Consider the following 20,106-nt stretch of genomic DNA (forward strand, 5'->3'; position numbering starts at 1 on the left):
TTTCATAGTGTTATTCTGCAATTAGTTTTTATTTCACGTGAATTTTCAGAGCTCAAAATTAAGGATTTACCAAATTTATATCTGACCACATCAGACAATAATTACTTAGCCACAAATGTTAAATGTGTCAAAACAAGCTAAATATAGCTGTATACTATACTTTTTTTATTTAATAAAACATTTCTTAAAAAAACAAAGAAAAACAATTGACTTTTAAAAAATAATTATTGTCATGTATCTACAAATATGCACAGTAATCTGTCCTGGCTAAAGGTCCCAGACCACCTGTTAACTACTCATAAATGGGGAATTAATCTCATATTAAAGCAATGTAGTTGTAAAAGATCATAAGTAACCCATATTAACAAAAACAACTGTAAGCAAAAGAAAGCAGATGAAAAACACACCATGTGTGATAATGAAAGGATGATCACACGCACACAGTTATCGTTAGACAAATTAATAATCTGATCAAAGCAAAAGCAAACGGTGCTGCTTACAAAAAGACAAGTTTGGAGTACTGGAAAGCAGAAAGACTGTGGGTGCATTAGCATAACTTTTTGTCTAGTCTATTTGAAAGGGAACCGATCACAGTTGCGTTTCCAGGCACGGCCACGGTTGCTTCACGCAAGGAAACGAGAGCGCGCATCACATCAGCTGTTAGCGCGAGTGATAATCCTCTCATTTGGTATTCACCTGCTTTCTTTTGCTTGCACGAACACAATTATCTTTGTCAGTCGTGCTGCTTCTCGATTCTAAGATCACATTTGCACCCATATTGGGCCATCCTATTGTGGAACGCTGCTTTTAAGAAAACTACAATTTAAAAATTATTTTCAACCAGCCAAAGTGGCTAGTGGAGGTGGCTGTCTAATCCGCCATAGCTGAAATCTACCCACCTTATTGGGTGTTAATGTCAAGCCCTGCATACAGTTATATGTTGAACTGAACAAATGCATATCTTTACTCTTTTATTTCCACAGATAGTTCTTTATCTTCGAATGTGTTTAGCTCATAGTTCTGGAGCCACTTCCACATCTCAGAGCTTGATGGACATGCAGGATGATGCTCCTCTTATTGGTCGCTATGTTCAGTCATTACTGTCCAATGAAGCTTCTTTTTCCTCGGCCACTAAAGGAGGAGACGCCAATCCAGTTCATATTTACATTGACTTACTGCAACAGCTGCTGTCAGCTGTAGGAGGTGAGGAAGATTGCAAATGATGTTCTCTATGGGCAGTATATTGAAATGGTATACAGTTTACACCTTTTGGATGAAATGGATCCAATGGAAAGTATTAAATCCATTCCAGTTTAACTAAAATTAGAACATGATATATAGATTATGCACTCTACATGTCAAAAGTCTCGAAAAACTTTGATTTGTAAAAAATGTTTTTAAAGAAGCCTCTTCTGATCACTAAGCTTGTATTTATTTGTGCCAAAGTACAGCAAAATAAGTAAAAATGTTAAAAGTTTTACTAATTAATGAAATTAGTTTCTGTTTAAATATATTTTAAATTGTGTATTACTGTGGTTTCAAAGCTAAACTTTTGGCATATTTTGGAACATGATACATTATTATACACTGACTGTACTATTCAAAAGCTTGGAGTCAGTGTTTTTTCTTTTTGAAAGAAATTATAGAAATGTATACTTTATTAGTATGGATGCTTTAAACTGATGAAAAGGGACACGTATATAATGTCACAACATTTCTGTTTCAGATAAATGCTATTCTTCCTATTCATTAAAGAAAACTGAAATCGTTATAATCATACTAAATGTTTACTGAGCAGCAAATCAACATATTATTATTATTATTATTTACGAAGGATAACTAAATTTCAGCTTTAAAATCACAAAAAATAAATGACATTTTCAAATATATTCAAATTAAAACAGTTACTTTTAAATTGTAAAAATATTTCAGAGCTGTACTGTTTTTGCTGTATTTTGGATCAAATAAAGGCTGGGTTTGTGAGAAGAAGAGACTTTTTATAAAAAGATTCAAATCTTACTGTAATGAATCTTTTGACAGGTAGTGTATTAAGTTGTATAATGATAGATTAAATGGTAAATAATATTTAATCATAATATTCTTGCTATGTAATCTGAATTTGTGATCTGTTTCATGAATGCAGGTATTCCAGTGATGTACTGTCTTCTGGAAGTGGTCTCTGTGTGCCCAGAGAAACTTACTGCCAAGTTTGTTGACAAGATCGACTGGATTAAAGTAATCCACACATGTTGTTTTGCACTCTATTTTGTTGGCTTATATTTAGATTTGGGATCAGATTTTTTTATTTATTGGTTTGCTGGTGGGTTGGAAAGACATACATAAATATAAGAATGCATCAAACTGGTCAAAGGGAATTTAAAAACTTAATCATTGGTTGCATGAAAAATATTTTTTGGTAAATTCAAAAATATTCTGCTCTGCTCATTGTACTCATTAAGAATTATTATTATACAAAATATAAAAAAACACTAATTCTACCTTTTGATGATCCAATAAAATGTTTAATAAGAGCATTCAGCTTTCCTTATCATAGGAGACTATAATGTACTTTTATTTATTTCTATATTTTTTGGTTCTTTGTTTTGTTTGTTTTTTCATTAAATAAATTAGTCATTTGAGCATTAAGACTTCTCACTAAATGTTATTTATGCCAAACTTTTAAACCATAAGACTCCAAGTCTCAAAAATGCAATTTGATGAATTAATCATGTTTGTTTTTAAGGGTCTTATGAACACTAATAAAGAAGATATGCGTGAGCTGGCAGCACAACTTTATGCCGTGGTTGTGTCTACAATGTCTGGAAATGAACTTAGAACTGCTGTACAAAACCTGATCAAGACAACTAAAGACACGCATGTATGTTCGAGTAATACTTCAGTAGTTGTTTGTTTATAGAAATGTAATTTTAAAACAATCATTACTTTTTTGGGTACATTTAGAGTCCTGAGACTCAACATGGTGCCATCTTGGCTCTGGGATACATGGTGGGCAGATACATGAATAAGAAGCGGACCCTAATGCCTTTAGAAGCCACTTCCAGAGAAGATGAGGAACTAATTGCAATGGCCACAAAAACCATCGGTACGTGTCTTTTCACAAAGTTTCACACATGGCATTTGACACTGGGTCTATTGACACCTGAAACATTGTTTTGTTGGTTAATGTTTTGCAGAAAAACTATTATAATTATATTCACTTGAGGGATTAGTTCACACAAAAATGAAAACAATGTTAATTAATTACATGTCCACATATCAGCCCAAACCATTGAAACTTTTGTTCATCTTTAGAACATAAATTAAGATATTTTTGAAGAAATCCAAGATCTCTCTGATCCTCCATAGACTTCAGCAAGTCCAGAAATGTACCAAAACATTATCAAAATATTTGGTCATTGGATTGGAATGTTATGATCTACGAGGGCACACTTTATAAAATGACCTTTTGCAGTGTAATGTGCCCGTAGCCTTGCATTTAAACTTCTGCATTCTGTTTGTGTTGCTCTGACAATCACACTTCCGAAGAGCTAGCTGGCATCAAGGTTCCTCTGCGTTGAGTTTTTTTTGCGGGTTTTTTTACTTACACCGAAAATACCTGTACTTGCTGTAAAAGTAGCTCAAACTCAGACAAATGCAATCAAATTTAAAACAAAACAAAAGTACCCATCTGAAGCTCCACCATGGGACTCGACACTTGTTAAAAACTCACGCCATTGGGTTCGTTGCTCTCCGATGGTTCTAGGCTCTGCCCAAACTCATCACTGTTAGTAAGGTGACCAATCACAGAGCTTTTGCTGTGTCATTGCGCCATGTAGTTACATTTGTTGAGAGGTCTGCATCAGGGTTTGTGTCATCTATGGTGAAGGGTATGCGACTCTGCAAAGGCTGTAGAACATCTGTGTACACTCCACGCAGAAGTACAAACGCATCACCCTGAACTGACAAAGAAGAAACTATTGAATAAAATCTGTTTTTTTTTTAATTTTATTTTAAAACATTTCTTTTTGGCTTTATTAAAATTAGTCTGTATGTAAACAGTAAATAAAGTTGTAGAAAGAGGGTTAAGGTGGAGGGCATCAGAAAGATCCACCAGCTGAGACTCGAACTCTGGATGCCCGAAGCGCAATGCTTTTACTTTTTTATGAAGATGTTATTTTGGGGGTTTTTTTGTGCTCGCAAAAAAATTATTGTTTCTTTATAACATTACAATTAAATGACTGAAGACACATAGAATGTTCTGATGAGGTTTTTAGTACCTCTCTAGACTGGAGGATCAGAGAGCTCTCGGGTTAATCGAAAATATCTTAATATTTTGATATAATGTTCAGGGGGGCTCCGGTTTCCCCCACAGTCCAAAGACGTGGTACAGGTTAATTGGGTAAGCTGAATTTGGCAATAGTGTGTGTGTGTGAATGAGAGTATAGGGGTGTTTCCCAGCACTGAGCTGCACCTGGAAGCATAAAAGAAACGCCAGAGTAACAGGTGGTTCAGTCTGCTGTGGCAACCTCTGATAAATCAGGGACTAAGCCAAAACAGAGTGAGTGATCAGGGGGTTTGGAACGACATTAGAGTGACTAACAGAATTTACAATCCTGGGTGAACGGTCACAGCAAATATCTACCAATGTGTTTGTGTCCAGGTTTGTTTTTAAGTAGCGAGTCTGCCCTGCTGACTACTGCTGCTGTGACAGCACTGGGTGAGATTGGGCGTAACAGCGTGCTGCTGATACCTGCGGATGGAAATGGCTTCACTAAACTCAGTCTAGTAGATAATCTGCTCGCCAGGATCCCATCTGGCAAAGAGACCGGCAAGGTAAAACAAAACACACAATTGCAGAGTGAGTCTGAGTATATTATTGATGTGTACGTTATTCTTCCTTTAAGGAGCTTCCTTATGGATCAATTTTATGCTCTTTCCACAATGATTCAGTTCATTATGTTTTGTTTTATTTTTTCCTTCTGGAATTATGCTACTGATCAGCCCCTGTTTATCTTGTCAGATGAAAGAACGTGCCATCCAGACTCTTGGGTTCCTGCCAGTGGGTGATGGAGAATTCCCACACCAGAAGAAAATCCTCCAGGGGCTCATGGATTCAGTAGAGGTGATGCCACATTTAAATTATTAGATGAAGCCAGTTATAAGATTATTGTTGTATAAATATGTTTGAGTAAAAAATATATATTTTTAAATAATGTAGAAAAATGTGTTGATTTGATTGTTTAGGCCAAGCAGGTGGAGCTGCAGTTCACAGTGGGAGAGGCTTTAACTAATGCTGCTGTTGGAAGCTGCTCTGGAGCTGCTCGAGATGTGTGGACATGCACAGAAGACCAGTACTGCCCTCCAGACAGTAAGTTTGTGTGAGAGACTGAATTTATTCATGTACAGTGCTCAGCATATGTGAGTACACCCCTCACCAATAATTCTTTTCAGTTCATATTTTTAATAGGAAGCTATACAATATTATATTTATGAGTATACATTAGTTTAGTCAGTACTGAAGCCAAAAATGGAGCTTATCTAACATAAAGTTATGATAGTGATTCAAAAAATGAGTACACCCAAAATCATGTTAGAGAAAAATATTTTAAAAAGAGAAAAAATCGAGAGAGAAAGAAAAAATACCTGAAATTTACTTTTGGAGTATGTATTTTTGTGCTATATTTGGATTGAATTTATTGTAATATTAACTTTTTATTTTTAAAGATGTTCGGTGACTAAAATATTATTTTTAGAAATATGTCTGTTTAATAAAACTGTTTTGTTCAAATGCACCAAAATATATGACCTATATTCACTGAGAAATTGGATGAAAATGGGCTGTACTCATTTATGCTGAGCACTGTAATTCTCTTTTGGATGAGTGAAATCCATTTTTTCACTTGACTGCAAAGCTCAAACTTAAAATGAAATCTCAGAAATATTAGGCATTCACTCAGGTTTAGGCGCCATTTAGATTTTGGTTTTCCAGAAATCACTTCAATCTGTTCAGTATTTTTTTGCATAAATATATCTGTTATGGGCATCATGGTGGCACAGTGGGTAACGCGATCGCCTCACAGAAAGAAGGTCGCTGGTTCGAGCCCCAGCTAAGTCAATTGGCATTTTTGTGTGGAGTTTGCATGTTCTCCCCTTGTTTGTGTGGGTTTCCTCTGGGTGCTCCGGTTTCCCCCATGGTCCAAAGACATGCGCTATAGGTGAATTGGGTAAGCTAAATTGTCCGTTGTGGATGAGTGTGTATGGATGTTTCCCAGTGATGGTTTGTGGCTGGAAGGGCGTCCGTTGCGTAAAACATGTGCTGGATAAGTTGGTGGTTCATGGAGCTGTGGCGACCTCAGAATAATAAAGGGACTTAGCCGAAAAAAAAAATTAACGAATGCATATCTGTTATAAAAATGACTAAAATAACTTTCGACTGTCTTTAGCATAAGTTAACACATGAATGTTTTATGTATAGAAAATATGTTGCACTTTTAATTTGATACTAAACTATTTTTACACCTGAGGCACAGTTCGGGGGAAAAAAAGAGAGAAATGTAATGTATTGGGAAATTTTTTATTTTGTTTGTTACATAAAGCATTGAGAAATGTTCATCTCTAATTCCAAGTTGTGCACTTAAAACATAATTTCTCTCTCCCTATATTAGATGTGAAGAATAATGATATAGTGCCCTGGGTCTTGAACTCTGTCTTGTCAAAATACATTCCAAGTCCAAACCCTCATGTCCGCCAAGCTGCCTGCATATGGCTTCTATCTCTGGTCAAGAAGCTCAGCCATCACAAAGAAATACAGGTAAATCTACACATAACAGACAGTTTCATTTATACACTGAAAAAAAAACACAGTCATGACCTCCTTTTTTTATCTATGATAGTCTCATCTGAAGGAGATACAGACGGCCTTTATCTCTGTCTTGTCTGATCCGGATGGTGAGTCACATACTGCTCCTTTATTATACTGTTCTTGTAAAGGTCATATTGCATTTTGACAGATTATCTATAGTCATGGAGCTTGTGGGCATGATTGATAGTGATGATCTGTGTCTAGAACTCAGCCAAGATGTGGCGTCTAAAGGACTCGGGTTGGTTTATGAGCTCGGAGGGGAGCAGGATCAGCAGGAATTGGTATCAACCCTCGTAGAAACACTCATGACTGGTAAAAGGTATCATTAAACAACCTTACTTGCTTCTTTTTTGAAGAATGCCATCAGTAGCAATGCTAGGGATTACCAAGACTCTGCTGATGAAGTACTTATGTTAACTACTTTGTAAATAATACATCTACAGTGGGGCAAAAGTTTTGCCACTTAAAAAGATGAGGCCTGTAATTACTGCCAAAAATCACATTGCAGGATATTTCATGAATTTATTGGTAAATTCCTCTATAAAATAATTATTTGGTCAATGACAAGCAAGCTTTCTGTCTCACAGAGCTGTAACTTCTTCTTTAAGAGGCTCCTCTGTCCTCTACTCGTTAAGCTGCGGTCATACTGCACTTTTCTCCCCCTAGGCTTCCATTCATACGCACGCAAATGCGTCAGACCGGAAAGCATGCTCGTGCACCAAGTTTCGCAGTTCACTGCAGTGCAAAGTTCAAGCTTGGTGAACATCACATGACAGCGCGAGACCAATCGAGGATCAAAACATGAGCTCACTGGACAGAAATTTTAACTATGGACCAATCGCTCGCTTTCCTTAAAATGTCTAATCCTCTTGTTTAGTCCCGCCCCCTTTCGCAGTGCCATACAACAAAATTTCGCAAGCTTAAACTCTACTGTGACTGCGGCATTACTTGTATTAATGGCATCTGTTTCAGCTTGTTATCAGTAAAAGATGCCACAACCTCAAACAGTCACTCTCCAAACTCCACTTTGGCCACACCAAAGAGCTGTCAATGGACACCAGAAACAAAATCATAGACTTGCTTCAGGCTGGGAAGACTGAACCTGCAATAAGTAAGCAGCATGGTGCAATTATTAGAAAGTGGAAGACTGTGATTACAAGAACTGTGAGCAAAAATCCCAGAACCACATGGGGGAACCTAGTGAATGACCTGCAGAGAGCTGAGACCAAAGTAACAAAGGCTACCATCAGTAACGCACTGCGCCGCCAGGGATTCAACTTCTGCAGTGCCAGACATGTCCCCCTGCTTAAGCCAGTACATGTCAAGGCCCGTCTAGAGAGCATTTGGTAAAAACTCAAATTGTCGTGTTTGGAGGAGAAAGAATGGTGAGTTGCATTCAAAGAACAACATATCTGAAGCATGCGGGTGGAAACAATGCTTTGGGACTATTTTTCTGAAATAAAAAACAGGATGACTGATACGTGTAAAGGAAAGAATGAATGGGACCATGTATTTGAGTTTTTGAGTGAAAACCTCATCAGCAAGGGCATTGAAGATGAAACGTGGCTGCGTCTTTCAGCATGACAATGATCCCAAGCACACCGCCCGGGCAACGAAGGATTGGCCAAGCCAGTCTCCAGATTTCAACCCCATAGAAAATCTTTGGAGGGAGTTGAAAGTCTGTGTTGCCCAGCGACAGCCCCAAAACATCACTGCTCTAGAGGAGCTCTGCATAGAGAAATGGGCCAAAATACCTTGTGTGTAAACCTTGTGAAGACTTGCAGAAAACATTTGACCTCTGTCCTTGCCAATAAAAAGCATATAACAAAGTATTGAGTAAATTTTGTGATTGACCAACTACTTATTTTTCACCGTAATTTGCAAGTAAATTAATTAAATATCCTACAGTGCTCTTTTCTGAACTTTTTCCCCTCATTTTGTCTCTCACAGTTCAGGTATACCTATGATGAAAATTACAGACCTCTCTCATCTTTTTAAGTGTGAGATCTTGCACAATTGGTGGCTGACTAAATACATTTTTGCCCCACTGTATATGACAAAGGCAAATGTGTAACTGATTGATTTTAAGCATCACTTAAATGTATTTTATTTTGTTTGTGTCTTGTTTTAATGGCTTTTGTAATTAAGATATTTATTAAAGTATAACTTTTGTAATTTATTCTGTGATAGCCTTGATATTGGTATGGTCTTAAGTGATAATAAAAGTATAAATATTTTTAATTTTATTTAATTTTATAATATATAAAATTTTATTACAGAAAAAAATATTTATTTGCATTTTAGCTTCAGACTCTTTTGAGAACTGTGGGATTTTATGTTTCCAGAGCCAAACATGCTGTCTCAGAGGACACTGAAGTTTTCCAGGGGGAAGCACTTGGTAAAGCACCTGATGGGTATGTCTATTTTATTTCATTTCAGAACTTGTAGGAACACTTCTAGGAATTAGGGTTAAATTGTGAATTTAATTCTTAATGGCAATTCTGGACTGTACATTTTCTTTTATCACATTCTGCTTTTTTTTTTTTTCTCCATTCTGTAGACAAGGACTCTCAACTTACAAGGAGCTTTGTGCACTGGCCAGTGATCTAAATCAACCAGATCTTGTTTATAAGTTCATGAATCTTGCCAATCACCATGCAATGTGGAATTCCAGGAAGGTAAGCTATAGAATATTACCAAAATTTAATATTTTTTTCAGTAGCATGCAGTGATCATTTGCTCCCCTTGTGCTGTAGGGTGCAGCATTTGGGTTTAACATTATTGCAGCCAAAGCGGGTGAGCAGCTGGCTCCTTTCCTGCCTCAGTTGGTTCCCCGTCTTTATAGATACCAGTTTGACCCCAACCTGGCCATCAGGCAGGCCATGACCAGCATTTGGGATGCTCTCGTTACAGATAAAACCATTGTAAGTTCTCATCTGTTATTATTATCTGAAGCATAGACACCATTTTAAAGAGTTAAGAATTTTTGACTGACTTTCGTGTGTTTGACAGGTGGAGAAATATTTTAAGGAAATTCTTCAAGATGTTATATCCAACCTCACTAGTAACATGTGGAGGGTGCGGGAGTCAAGGTAGCATGTCTATATAAGAGAGAGAAGAAAAAAAAACATACATGCATACATACATGTCTTAAGTCTTAAATAACTTCTAAATTGGTCTTAATTTTTCTGTGTTCATGTCATTTAAAAAAAGATAATCTATGTTGAAAAAAATGTGTATCTATGCAACTAGTATGCTTGTTTTGACACTATTTATTTTTGATTGAGCAAGTTAAAGACTTTTCTGCTGGATCATTAGAAAATCTTTAGCATTTAGCCCTGTTTAAGTCTGAAATTGCATTCATAATGTTCTTAAAGTTTTAAATTTCACTTTGATCGAACTTGCAGAAACCCTGTAAATTATCTGTCCTTTTTATGTCATTTTCTTCAGCTGCCTGGCTTTGAATGATCTGATACGTGGAAGGCAGGCAGATGAAATAATCGACCGCCTGTCAGAAATCTGGGAAACACTTTTTCGGGTCCTGGATGATATTAAGGTAAGGAATTAAAGGCAGTTGTACGTTTTATTGAGTTCAGAGCAAGTACTAACATCTGTTTTATATGTTATTTCCTGCAGGAATCCGTTCGTAAGGCTGCGGATCTGACTTTAAAGACTCTCAGTAAAGTGAGTTGCAGCACTATACTGGAAATCTCCAATGACTTTCCCCTCAGCAACAGACAAATAACTAACATGAAGGCTATGTGTGTTTGTCCAATAGGTGTGTGTGCGCATGTGCGAATCTACAGGAGCTACTGCACAGAGGACAGTGGCTGTGCTGTTGCCAACTCTTTTGGACAAAGGCATCGTCAGCAATGTAACTGAAGTGCGGACTCTCAGGTAAGATCAGTCAGATGCATATACAGTTGAAGTCATAATTATTAATTAATTATTAATAAGTCACATTAATTCTTTAAGCTCCGAGTGTAATGGTGAGTTTTGCTGTGTGTGTTAGTATCCAGACTTTAGTGAAGATCAGTAAGAGCGCAGGCAGCCGTCTAAAGCCTCATGCTCCTCGACTCATCCCGGCTCTGCTGGAGGCCTTAAGTGTTCTGGAGCCGCAGGTGCTCAACTACCTCAGTCTGAGGGCCACCGAGCAGGAGAAGGTGAGCAGATAATCTGGGATCATTTGCTCTGGACTAGGAGCGCAAATGATAACATCAACAACCCCTGAAATGCATACTGCAGTCTTTTTTTGTCTAGCTTTTTCAGATGGGCACAAAAGCTTGATAGGTGTAGAAACAGTAACTAAGGAGGGCGGGGCTTAGCGAAAGGTCAATTATAAATAAATAATTTTTCAGATAGGCACGTGAATAAAATATTTAAAATAAAAAACATTTTTTTTGCCAAATTAAAAAAAAAATTTATTTACATTTAGCAAAAATGTTTCAATAATTATCGCTTTGTTAAAGCGTCTAATATTTGGCATTCGTTCTGTTTGACACCAGTCCAAACAATGGTCAAGGGAGAAGGTTTGAAACAGTCTTTTTTTGTGGCAGTAATGTAGATACTCTTCACACAATTTTTGTAAAAACAGGATATTCACAGTTTCTTTCTTTGGCAGAGCGCTATGGATGCCGCTAGGTTAAGTGCAGCCAAGTCTTCACCCATGATGGAAACCATTAATATGGTAAGACGCATTTTTTTTTGGTCATTATGTAGCATAAGCTGCATATCAATGTTGAGAAGCTCTCTAGAATTTATCTCTCTTTATTTATTCCAAATAAGTTTTTAGTAAAATTTTATGTAGCCACATTTGCAGCATTTTAAAAGTGTTTTGTACATTTATGTATGCGCTGTTTTTGTGTTTTTAGTGTCTGCAGCATTTGGATGTGTCCGTGCTAGGAGAGCTTGTTCCCAAACTATGTGATCTACTAAAGAGCGGAATTGGACTTGGAACAAAGGTACACATCCTTCTAGATTTTATCAGACAAAATTTTTTTTCTTTTTTCACAGGCTAATAGTTCTCTGTGTGCTATTTAGGGAGGATGTGCCAGTGTGATTGTGTCATTGACAGTGCAGTGCCCTCAAGATCTCACACCATATTCAGGTATATTCGCACTGTTTTACACACTTACGCACTGTTTGGACTGGACTAGCCTTAAAGTGTCTGTTTTTTTCACGAGACCTCTGTAAAAGAATTCCAGAGTAAATTAAATTGACTACTGTTTTTCCTCTGCGAAATCTAATCTGTGTGTTTGCTGAAAATGTTTCCTCCAAAATGCTTTTTCCTGTTTGTTTTAGTCAACAGGAAATACTGTACAGTCAAGTTTTTAAAGGAGTGGTGCAGAGTGCTTTTTTAAAGCTTGGTTGTGATTATTGGGGTGCAAAACACTCGCTATGAGTGCTCATGCTTAATTTGTAAAAAAAAAAAAAAAAATGACATTTATTTTTCCCATATCCTTTCATAATTATATTGTGCTTCTCGGCTTACATGAAAACAACAATATTTCCTGGTTCAAGCTCTGTAAAAACAGCAGCATTTGGAAGGCATTTTACCTTTCTTTGCTAATAACCTTTCCTGGGTTGTAAACTGAAGGGAGTATGACATTTAACCCGGATTTGTTTTTTGTAGTCCCCAAACTTCAATATATGTAGGCTTTGCTAAGCTAACTCTGTCAAAGCCAATGTCTCCTTGAGCCTTTAACGCCTTACATTCAAAGATGTTGTTCATGTTCACACAGCTACATTACACAAAAACCAAAGTTTAAAATATGGTTTCATAGTGGACCACCCCTTTAAGTTCATTCCACAGTGAAATGAACCAGCAACTTATCCAGCATATGTTTTATACAGCGGATGCACTCTCGCATACACACACATACACTACGGCCAATTTAGTTCATTAAATTCACCTAAAGCACAAGTCTTTGGACGTGGGGGAAACCGGAGCACCCGGAAGAAACACATGCAAACACGGGATGAACATAGAAACACAGAAATACCATCTGACCCAGCCGGGACTTAAACCAGCGATCATCTTGCTGTGAGGCGACAGTGCTAACCACTGAGCCACCGTATTGCCACCTCTTTAAGTTTTACATTTACATTTAGTTTTATACCTAAAATGTACTTGTATGTCATTAACAGAGTAACAACATGTGATCTTTTGCAATGTCCACATGTCCTTTTGTACTATTGTTTTCCCACAGGTAAACTGATGAGTGCACTCCTAAATGGGATCAATGACCGTAGTAGTGTTGTTCAGAAGTCGTTTGCCTTTGCCGTTGGACATCTGGTCAGGGTATGAAAACGTGCCTGAATGTTTGTTTTAATTAAACAGTGAACTTAAAGCAACAGGGCAACAAAACAATCCTCTGTTTTCTTAATCAGACAGCCAAAGACAGCAGTGTTGAGAAGCTTCTGCAGAAACTGAACACCTGGTATCTGGAAAAAGAGGGTATGTGGGTTAAAATTTAAGTAATATTTCAGCCATTTCATAGTCATTTTATACCACATGACCTTCATAACATAAATGACTTGCATATTTTTATATTGAGCACAAAATTGACTTTACTCATTTTGACAAAAGTGTACAGCGCTAACGTTTTATTTGCCTTTCATGGAACTCATAAAGAATATATAGTTTATAATATCAATTAATATATGTAGCACACCACTGCAGTGTTTCGATTTATAGATGTGTCTTGCTATTATAATTCTTGTGCTGTCCAAATGATATGAAGTGTCTGTCTGTGGTTTTCAGAGGCGCTGTACAAGTCCTCATGTTGTCTGGTGGTTCACGCCATCAGTCACTACAGTCCCGATGTGCTGAAGGCTCATGCTGGAGTTGCTCTTCCGCTGGCATTTCTGGGCATGCACCAAGAGGCAGAGGAGGAGAAAGGAAGAGAGCGCTGAAGCCAACCTGTGGTCTGAGGTCTGGCAGGAACATGTACCTGGTAGGTACTGGGCAAAAATGAATTGCGTCCAAAATAAAAGTTTGTTTTGACATAATATATTTATGTGCACTGTGCATATTTATTATGTGTATATAAAAAACATGTATGCATATATTTGGGACTATTTTTTTATATTTAGATATCAAATATATATGTAAAATCTTTATAAATTTTAAATATGTATGTAAAATCATGTTTTGTTTTCTATGATGTGCGTGTATCACATATACATAATAAACATACTGTACACACACACATAAATGTCAAAACGAACTTTTATTTTGGATTATTAATCACGATTAATGAACACCTTGGGAAAATGCTTCTAAAGCATTTAAAATTTGTACTTCACATCAATTTAAATTGGAAAATGGAATAAGTGGAAACATTTATAGTGGGAAGTTTTTTAAGAAAAAGGAAAAAAAACTGGCTGCAATTCAAGATTGCAGTGCTGTAAGTTTTAATCGACACTTGTGTAAAAGTAAAGGCACTTTTTAAAATGATGCATAAATATATCTTATTTTAACAATTATCTATTAACTTCTATTTATTTAATTAAATAACATTTGGTATTACCAATCATTTACATTCATAATGGCTTTTTAGCTTTTCAGGTAGCTTTGCAGGTAGGTTTCTTTAACTGTCTTGGAGATGTTGCCACAGTTTCTTCTGTATTTCTGTCTCTGTCTTGACATTTTTTCCAGATGTTCTAATGGCCTGTTTCCACTGAGTGGTACAGTACAGGTCACCTTTATCAGGTTGCGTTCCACTGCCAAAAGGGCACCAATTGTGTACGACTGAAAGTATCAGACAACTTCATTCTCGCTCGAAGGAAATGTCAAAGTGTAAAGCCCTGTATGGGTCTTCACATATCATATGAGAACACTTCTCACACAAACAGATGCTTTATACACCAAATACTTTTATATAAATGTTCATTGCTAACTTTTCAATGAACATGGATGTGATATAACTGCAGATCAATGACAGTGCGAAATAGCCTACTGTAACGTCTGCAATTATATAAAATAAAATAAATAAATGCAACATATATGAACACATACAGACCCCTACAGTCTCCGATATGTTACCAATTGCAGGAAAACTACACACAACCACATTTAGTCCTTATTTGGGTTAAAAAACGACCCGCAGCATAGACACAGTCTCAGCAAACGTCTCATCTGTGTCTTTAATCTTCACCAGCACATGTAACCTCTGTTACAAAGTAATTTTCATCATTCTCGAGTTCATTAATAGTCCAAAAGGCGATGATAATAGTTAAACATGGCATTTTGTTCATGGTTTAGGTTGCTGAATGAATCATTTGCTCCTTTGTTTTTTCGCGCTTCACTGTTGTGTTTGTCCATTTGTGAAAGGTCAGAAGCACTTCAATAATCATGTGCACATTTTATCATCAGCTCAAGAAGTTCGGTATTTCAAATATAGATTGCACGGCGCTATCTCTGGAGAAAGTGAAACCGCTCACACTTTTAGACGGGCTCGTAAAAGACAGGACACGAGATTTTGTTCTTCTTGGCATTGTGGCTCTGCATCAAGACGGCGACAAGGTCGACCATGGCTTGTGATTAAATGCATATAGTATTATGATGTAATGTCTCAGCTGTGTTTTTAAAAAATGGTGCTTCCTTTGTTTTCATTCTCTGCTTGTCCACGAGTGGTGACGTATCTCTGTAAACCAATAGCATTCAGCTTTGCATCTAGCTCTGCCTTTTGTTACCCCTTTTGTCGTATAGGTACCCTACAGTACGGTTTTGCTTTTTAGTACTCTTTGACAGTGGAAACGGCCATAAAAGTGTACCGTACCATACCACTCGTGGAAACGGGCATTTTGACAGTCGAAAACGTTGATAAAGCATACTGTACCACTCAGTGAAAGCAGGCTATAAATTATGGTGAGATCAGATCTCCGAGTGGAGCACTGCCTGCTGCTAGACTCCTTGTGCATATAAACATCTCACTGGATATGCAGCTAATGGCAAAAAATATTGTTTGATTTTATATATATATATATATATATATATAAGATAGATAGATAGATAGATAGATAGATAGATAGACAGATAGACAGATAGACAGATAGACACAACATACATACATACATACATACATTACATGTAGGGCTCAAACTCAATTTCTGGAGGGTCCCTGCTCTGCCACAGTTTTGCTCCAATTCTATCAACTAGCGGATCCAAATAATCGTGTTGTTCAAAAGAGTTGTGAACACTTCATTGGTTGGATCAGCTGTGTTTTGATCAGGGTTGGAGCAAACTGTGCGGAGCTGCAGCCTCCACGAATCCAGTTTGAGACCTACAGTATGCTGTAGACATAGAGGCTGGATTAACTCCAAATCCTAATAAAATGATATAGAAGCAGTCTTTTTCATTATTTTGTGCATTGTTACCCCAGGCGCTTCGCGCGAATCAGGTTGTACATGACCGAGCTCATAGGCATTACTCAGAGGGCTCTGCAGTCTCAGTCCTGGAAGATGAAGGCTCAGGTGCTGCTGCAGCCATGGCAACCATTGCTAAGCAACAAATAGGCTCACTGGTAGCACCTCACCTGGGCATGGTGTGTGAGTGCACTGCTACAGGGGCTTGCAGGACGCACATGGGCAGGGAAGGTAATATATCATCACTCTTAATAAACACATGCTCCATGCTGACTTATGCACCTGAGCAAGGCTACATGATAATTAATTAATTGTCTTTCGGCTCTGCTGGAGACAAACAGAATGTCAGTGGGTTTATTTTGACCATGGTTTTTCAAACTTTCTCTTGCTTTTATTTGTGATCCCTAAGTATATGCTTGTATTTTTTTTAACAGGAAGAACTGTTGAAAGCTGTTGGATCTGTAGTGTCTAAATGCAGGTTAGTTGCTCTTCATTTCACACACACCAAAGTGGCATTGACTTATATGATTTTTGTTGAACAAAACAGTAATTTTATTAAACAAGATGATTAGACGTTTAAAAAAATAATCGAGCCATTATGCCATGTTTTAATTTCTGTCCAGAGAGATCATGTTTTGGTCCTTGATTGGTTTCATGTAGTCAAGTGACACAGCTTTGCAGGTCAGAGTTCACCAAACTTGAACTTTCCCAACGCAGCGATCTGTGAAACTTGATGCATTTGCGTGCGTATGAATGCAAGTCTATGGTGTTGAAAGTCCAGTGTGGACGCCAGTGTTAGTTTAAGACCCGGTCTGACGGCACGGTCAAGTGTGTTTGTTTCCATGATCCACGGGGTTTGTTGCATGTTTTTCCCCATGATTCTGTCAGGCCCGATACAGCAAAGCTGTTGGTTTGCAGCAAGCTTTTTTGTCAGGAGAGCTCTACAAGAATTGGAGAATGGCGGACTTTATTATCATTCGTACACATCGCATATATCCGTGCTGCTGTGTTCGCCCATGTTAAAAATCTCCAGATTACTGGCAGGGTTTAATGGTTTGAATAGACAGGGAAGAGACCTGCTGCACTGCTATCCCCTGTGTCTGCATTCAGACCTGGGGATTCAGAAGGAGAGACGTCCTCCTCATTTACAGTGTATATAAACACTATAAATAAACATGATTATCTTTATAATGAGATAAATTGTGGTTATTTATTTTTATTTATATATATATATATATAATATATATATATAATATATATATATATATATATAATGAAATTATGAATAACAAATGTAGCGGGTGCATTAAATTTACTGTTTATTTCTTTGCATTTTAACTTTGTAAACTATAAAATCATGGGTTCCTCAGTTTGCATCTCATTTTGTGAGCCAACCAACAACAGTTGTTCGCTCCCCCTCTTTTATCCCCTGCTCTGCAACGCCCACTCCTCCCTCTCCCCACAGAGCTCCACGCCCATCACGAAGCATTTTTTGAAAAAATTCTGAGGGAGACACGATCCGAAAAAGGGGGGGGTTCACGGACCTTTAATGTGAAACAATTAATGCATACACAGTTAATCCCCGCGAGAAAAAAAACAAAAACAGTTTGGTAATCTATAATCCAAATCTGACCGTTTACATTCAGATCTGTAATGGTCCTTATATCTAATGACTTCAGACATGTTTAGCCACGCCCTCCAACTGTTAGTTTGCTGGCAGTGAAAATTTTTTAATTTTGGGTGAACATCCCTTTGAAGTGAAGTTTATATATTGCAGCAGAAAGTAACACAAAGTCCTGTTTGGAGTCTTACACACTTCTTTTGTCTCTTGTTTGCCTATTTTGGTGAGTTTTATGTCTGTTGTCCTGAAACCATCACTGAGCCACTGTAGCAAATAATTAAACTCGGAAATAATAATGGAAACATGAACCTAAATATAATTATCTTGCTGTTCCTGGGTTAGTAAACTGTACTTCAAACACTTGACTGTGTGTGTGTAGTGTGGAGCTTCAGAAGCCTGCAGCCGGTCAACCGACAGTGAGCGAGGTGCTGGATCTGGTGCTGAAGGAATGCAAAAAGGAGAGTCTGGTGTATAAAATGGCTGCTTTGCGTAGCGCAGCAGACATCTTGGAGTCAACGCAAGTGGATCGTTTTCATGAAGTCGCACAGATTGTACTTCCTCTCATTAAAAAGGTACAGTAAACCTGAATATAGTGAAGCCCTTTGTGGGTTTTCCTAGTTAAACCTATTCGAGTAGAGAATAGCTCTGATTTTAAATGTTCTAGTGTTAATAATTAAGTGTTTTGGGGAGCTCTATATGCTTTAAAAAAAATATATATATATATATATATTATTATGTTTAGAATCAGCCAGCTAGTGCCAGTTCTCCTAGACATGATGACGACGATGATGATGATGATGATGCTAAAGCTCGAGAATTACAGACAGAAGTTTTGCTGTGTGCATATGAAACACTTGGAAAGGCCTGGCCTAAAACCATTCAGACACAGAGTAAGTCTCTGTCACAACACACACATCCGCGCACACACACACGATAGAGTGATTCATAACCCGTGTTTTTTGTGTTGCAGATCAGTTCCAGAATGAGGTTTGTAGCTTAATGTGTGATAGGCTGAAGTTGAGCACATGGAGGGTCCAGCTGGGGGTCCTGCGTGCCATGAAGGTCTTCTATCAAGGGTATAGTACACCTGTGTTTACATATTGTTGTGTTTTATGATTCATTAAAGCCATGTATGATCAGTCATGCACATTTTTGGGAATGTAAAAAAAGCTGAAATATTTCTGGAAAGCACTACAGGACTTCACAGCCAAAGCTTTGCAAATCCTATTGGACAACGCAATGGGATGGGCGATATCTTATCGTGTGCAATATACCAGTAAAAATTCTCCCCACCATAAAAAAAAAGCACTTATATCAATGATAAAATCTATATTTCATCTACATATCATTTCAGTGACTGACAATTCATAGGAGAACCATTTTAACATTCAAGCACAAGAAAAAAGTGGAAACCTGACATAATTAATGCATCTTAAAACAACAGACATGACGTTTATATTTCAAGCATTCTGTCACCAGTGAAAATGCAAATCAGCATGTTTATCATGTCATACATTAGTTGCTGAATTATACAGAATCTGTGGTTGTTGTGTGCATGGCCGAGCATTACATTTTGTTTGTACAACAAAATACAGGTGGTATAAAACTGATTATGATCAAATGATCCTTGAATATTTACAAATATAGAGCTTTAATAAAAATAGAGCACTTACGAACATATTTTAACGTTTAAATAAGCCACAGAAATAAAACACGCGTGTGATACTCTTGTCCGTACACTGAGAGAAAATGAAAGTAAAACTAATCTGAAAGCAGTACTATAAATGTCGACTAAGTGGCTAGACGCGACTGCACAACAATGATAGTGATTCAAAAATATATGTTTTGGCGGACCGAATCTTGTTATATTTTTGAAGTCCGTTGCGGGCCAGAGAGAGGAGGAGGGTGGGCCGTAAATGGCCTGCTGTCTGGCAGTTTGAGACCCAGGTTTAAAACAACAAATTTTTGTGACTAGACATGGTTTAATTTCACAGAATGAAGGAGAAATCATGTTAGGTCAAGTAGCATGTTGCTACAAATATACTTTATGCTTGTAAAATATCCAGGATGGCTAGAAGAACACAAATAATCCATAATATTGCTTCAAGTGTTTGTTTATTGTCTTCATATGTGATCCATTTATCTGTTTCTATCATCTTTATCTTGTTTGCTGTCCTGCATTGATAGCTGACATCTTTTCTTTTGTAACTTATATGGGGATTATGCACAAGGGCACCCTCTAGTGTCCAGTATG

At 37.4% G+C, this 20,106-nt stretch overlaps 1 protein-coding gene across 1 annotated transcript in view; it reads left to right on the forward strand.

Moving 5' to 3' along the window:
* Window positions 1–19,200, forward strand: part of ecpas (Ecm29 proteasome adaptor and scaffold) — a 30,882-nt gene extending 11,682 nt beyond the window's left edge. Inside the window, 32 exon segments of the mRNA XM_056460546.1 lie at window positions 984–1,203; window positions 2,144–2,235; window positions 2,744–2,878; window positions 2,962–3,103; window positions 4,661–4,833; window positions 5,021–5,122; window positions 5,245–5,368; window positions 6,666–6,811; window positions 6,894–6,948; window positions 7,067–7,181; window positions 9,208–9,276; window positions 9,423–9,540; window positions 9,619–9,786; window positions 9,875–9,954; window positions 10,313–10,418; window positions 10,499–10,546; window positions 10,641–10,759; window positions 10,875–11,025; window positions 11,484–11,549; window positions 11,734–11,823; window positions 11,903–11,969; window positions 13,072–13,163; window positions 13,253–13,319; window positions 13,626–13,765; window positions 13,767–13,822; window positions 16,249–16,339; window positions 16,342–16,413; window positions 16,415–16,462; window positions 16,666–16,709; window positions 18,232–18,424; window positions 18,595–18,742; window positions 18,823–19,200. Of these exon segments, the coding sequence (XP_056316521.1) occupies window positions 984–1,203; window positions 2,144–2,235; window positions 2,744–2,878; window positions 2,962–3,103; window positions 4,661–4,833; window positions 5,021–5,122; window positions 5,245–5,368; window positions 6,666–6,811; window positions 6,894–6,948; window positions 7,067–7,181; window positions 9,208–9,276; window positions 9,423–9,540; window positions 9,619–9,786; window positions 9,875–9,954; window positions 10,313–10,418; window positions 10,499–10,546; window positions 10,641–10,759; window positions 10,875–11,025; window positions 11,484–11,549; window positions 11,734–11,823; window positions 11,903–11,969; window positions 13,072–13,163; window positions 13,253–13,319; window positions 13,626–13,765; window positions 13,767–13,822; window positions 16,249–16,339; window positions 16,342–16,413; window positions 16,415–16,462; window positions 16,666–16,709; window positions 18,232–18,424; window positions 18,595–18,742; window positions 18,823–18,968 (3,483 nt within the window). The 3' untranslated portion in view covers window positions 18,969–19,200.
* The last annotated feature ends 906 nt before the right edge of the window (window positions 19,201–20,106 follow it).

This window comes from Danio aesculapii, chromosome 1 (genome assembly GCF_903798145.1).
Source record: "Danio aesculapii chromosome 1, fDanAes4.1, whole genome shotgun sequence".
Lineage (NCBI taxonomy): Eukaryota > Metazoa > Chordata > Actinopteri > Cypriniformes > Danionidae > Danio > Danio aesculapii.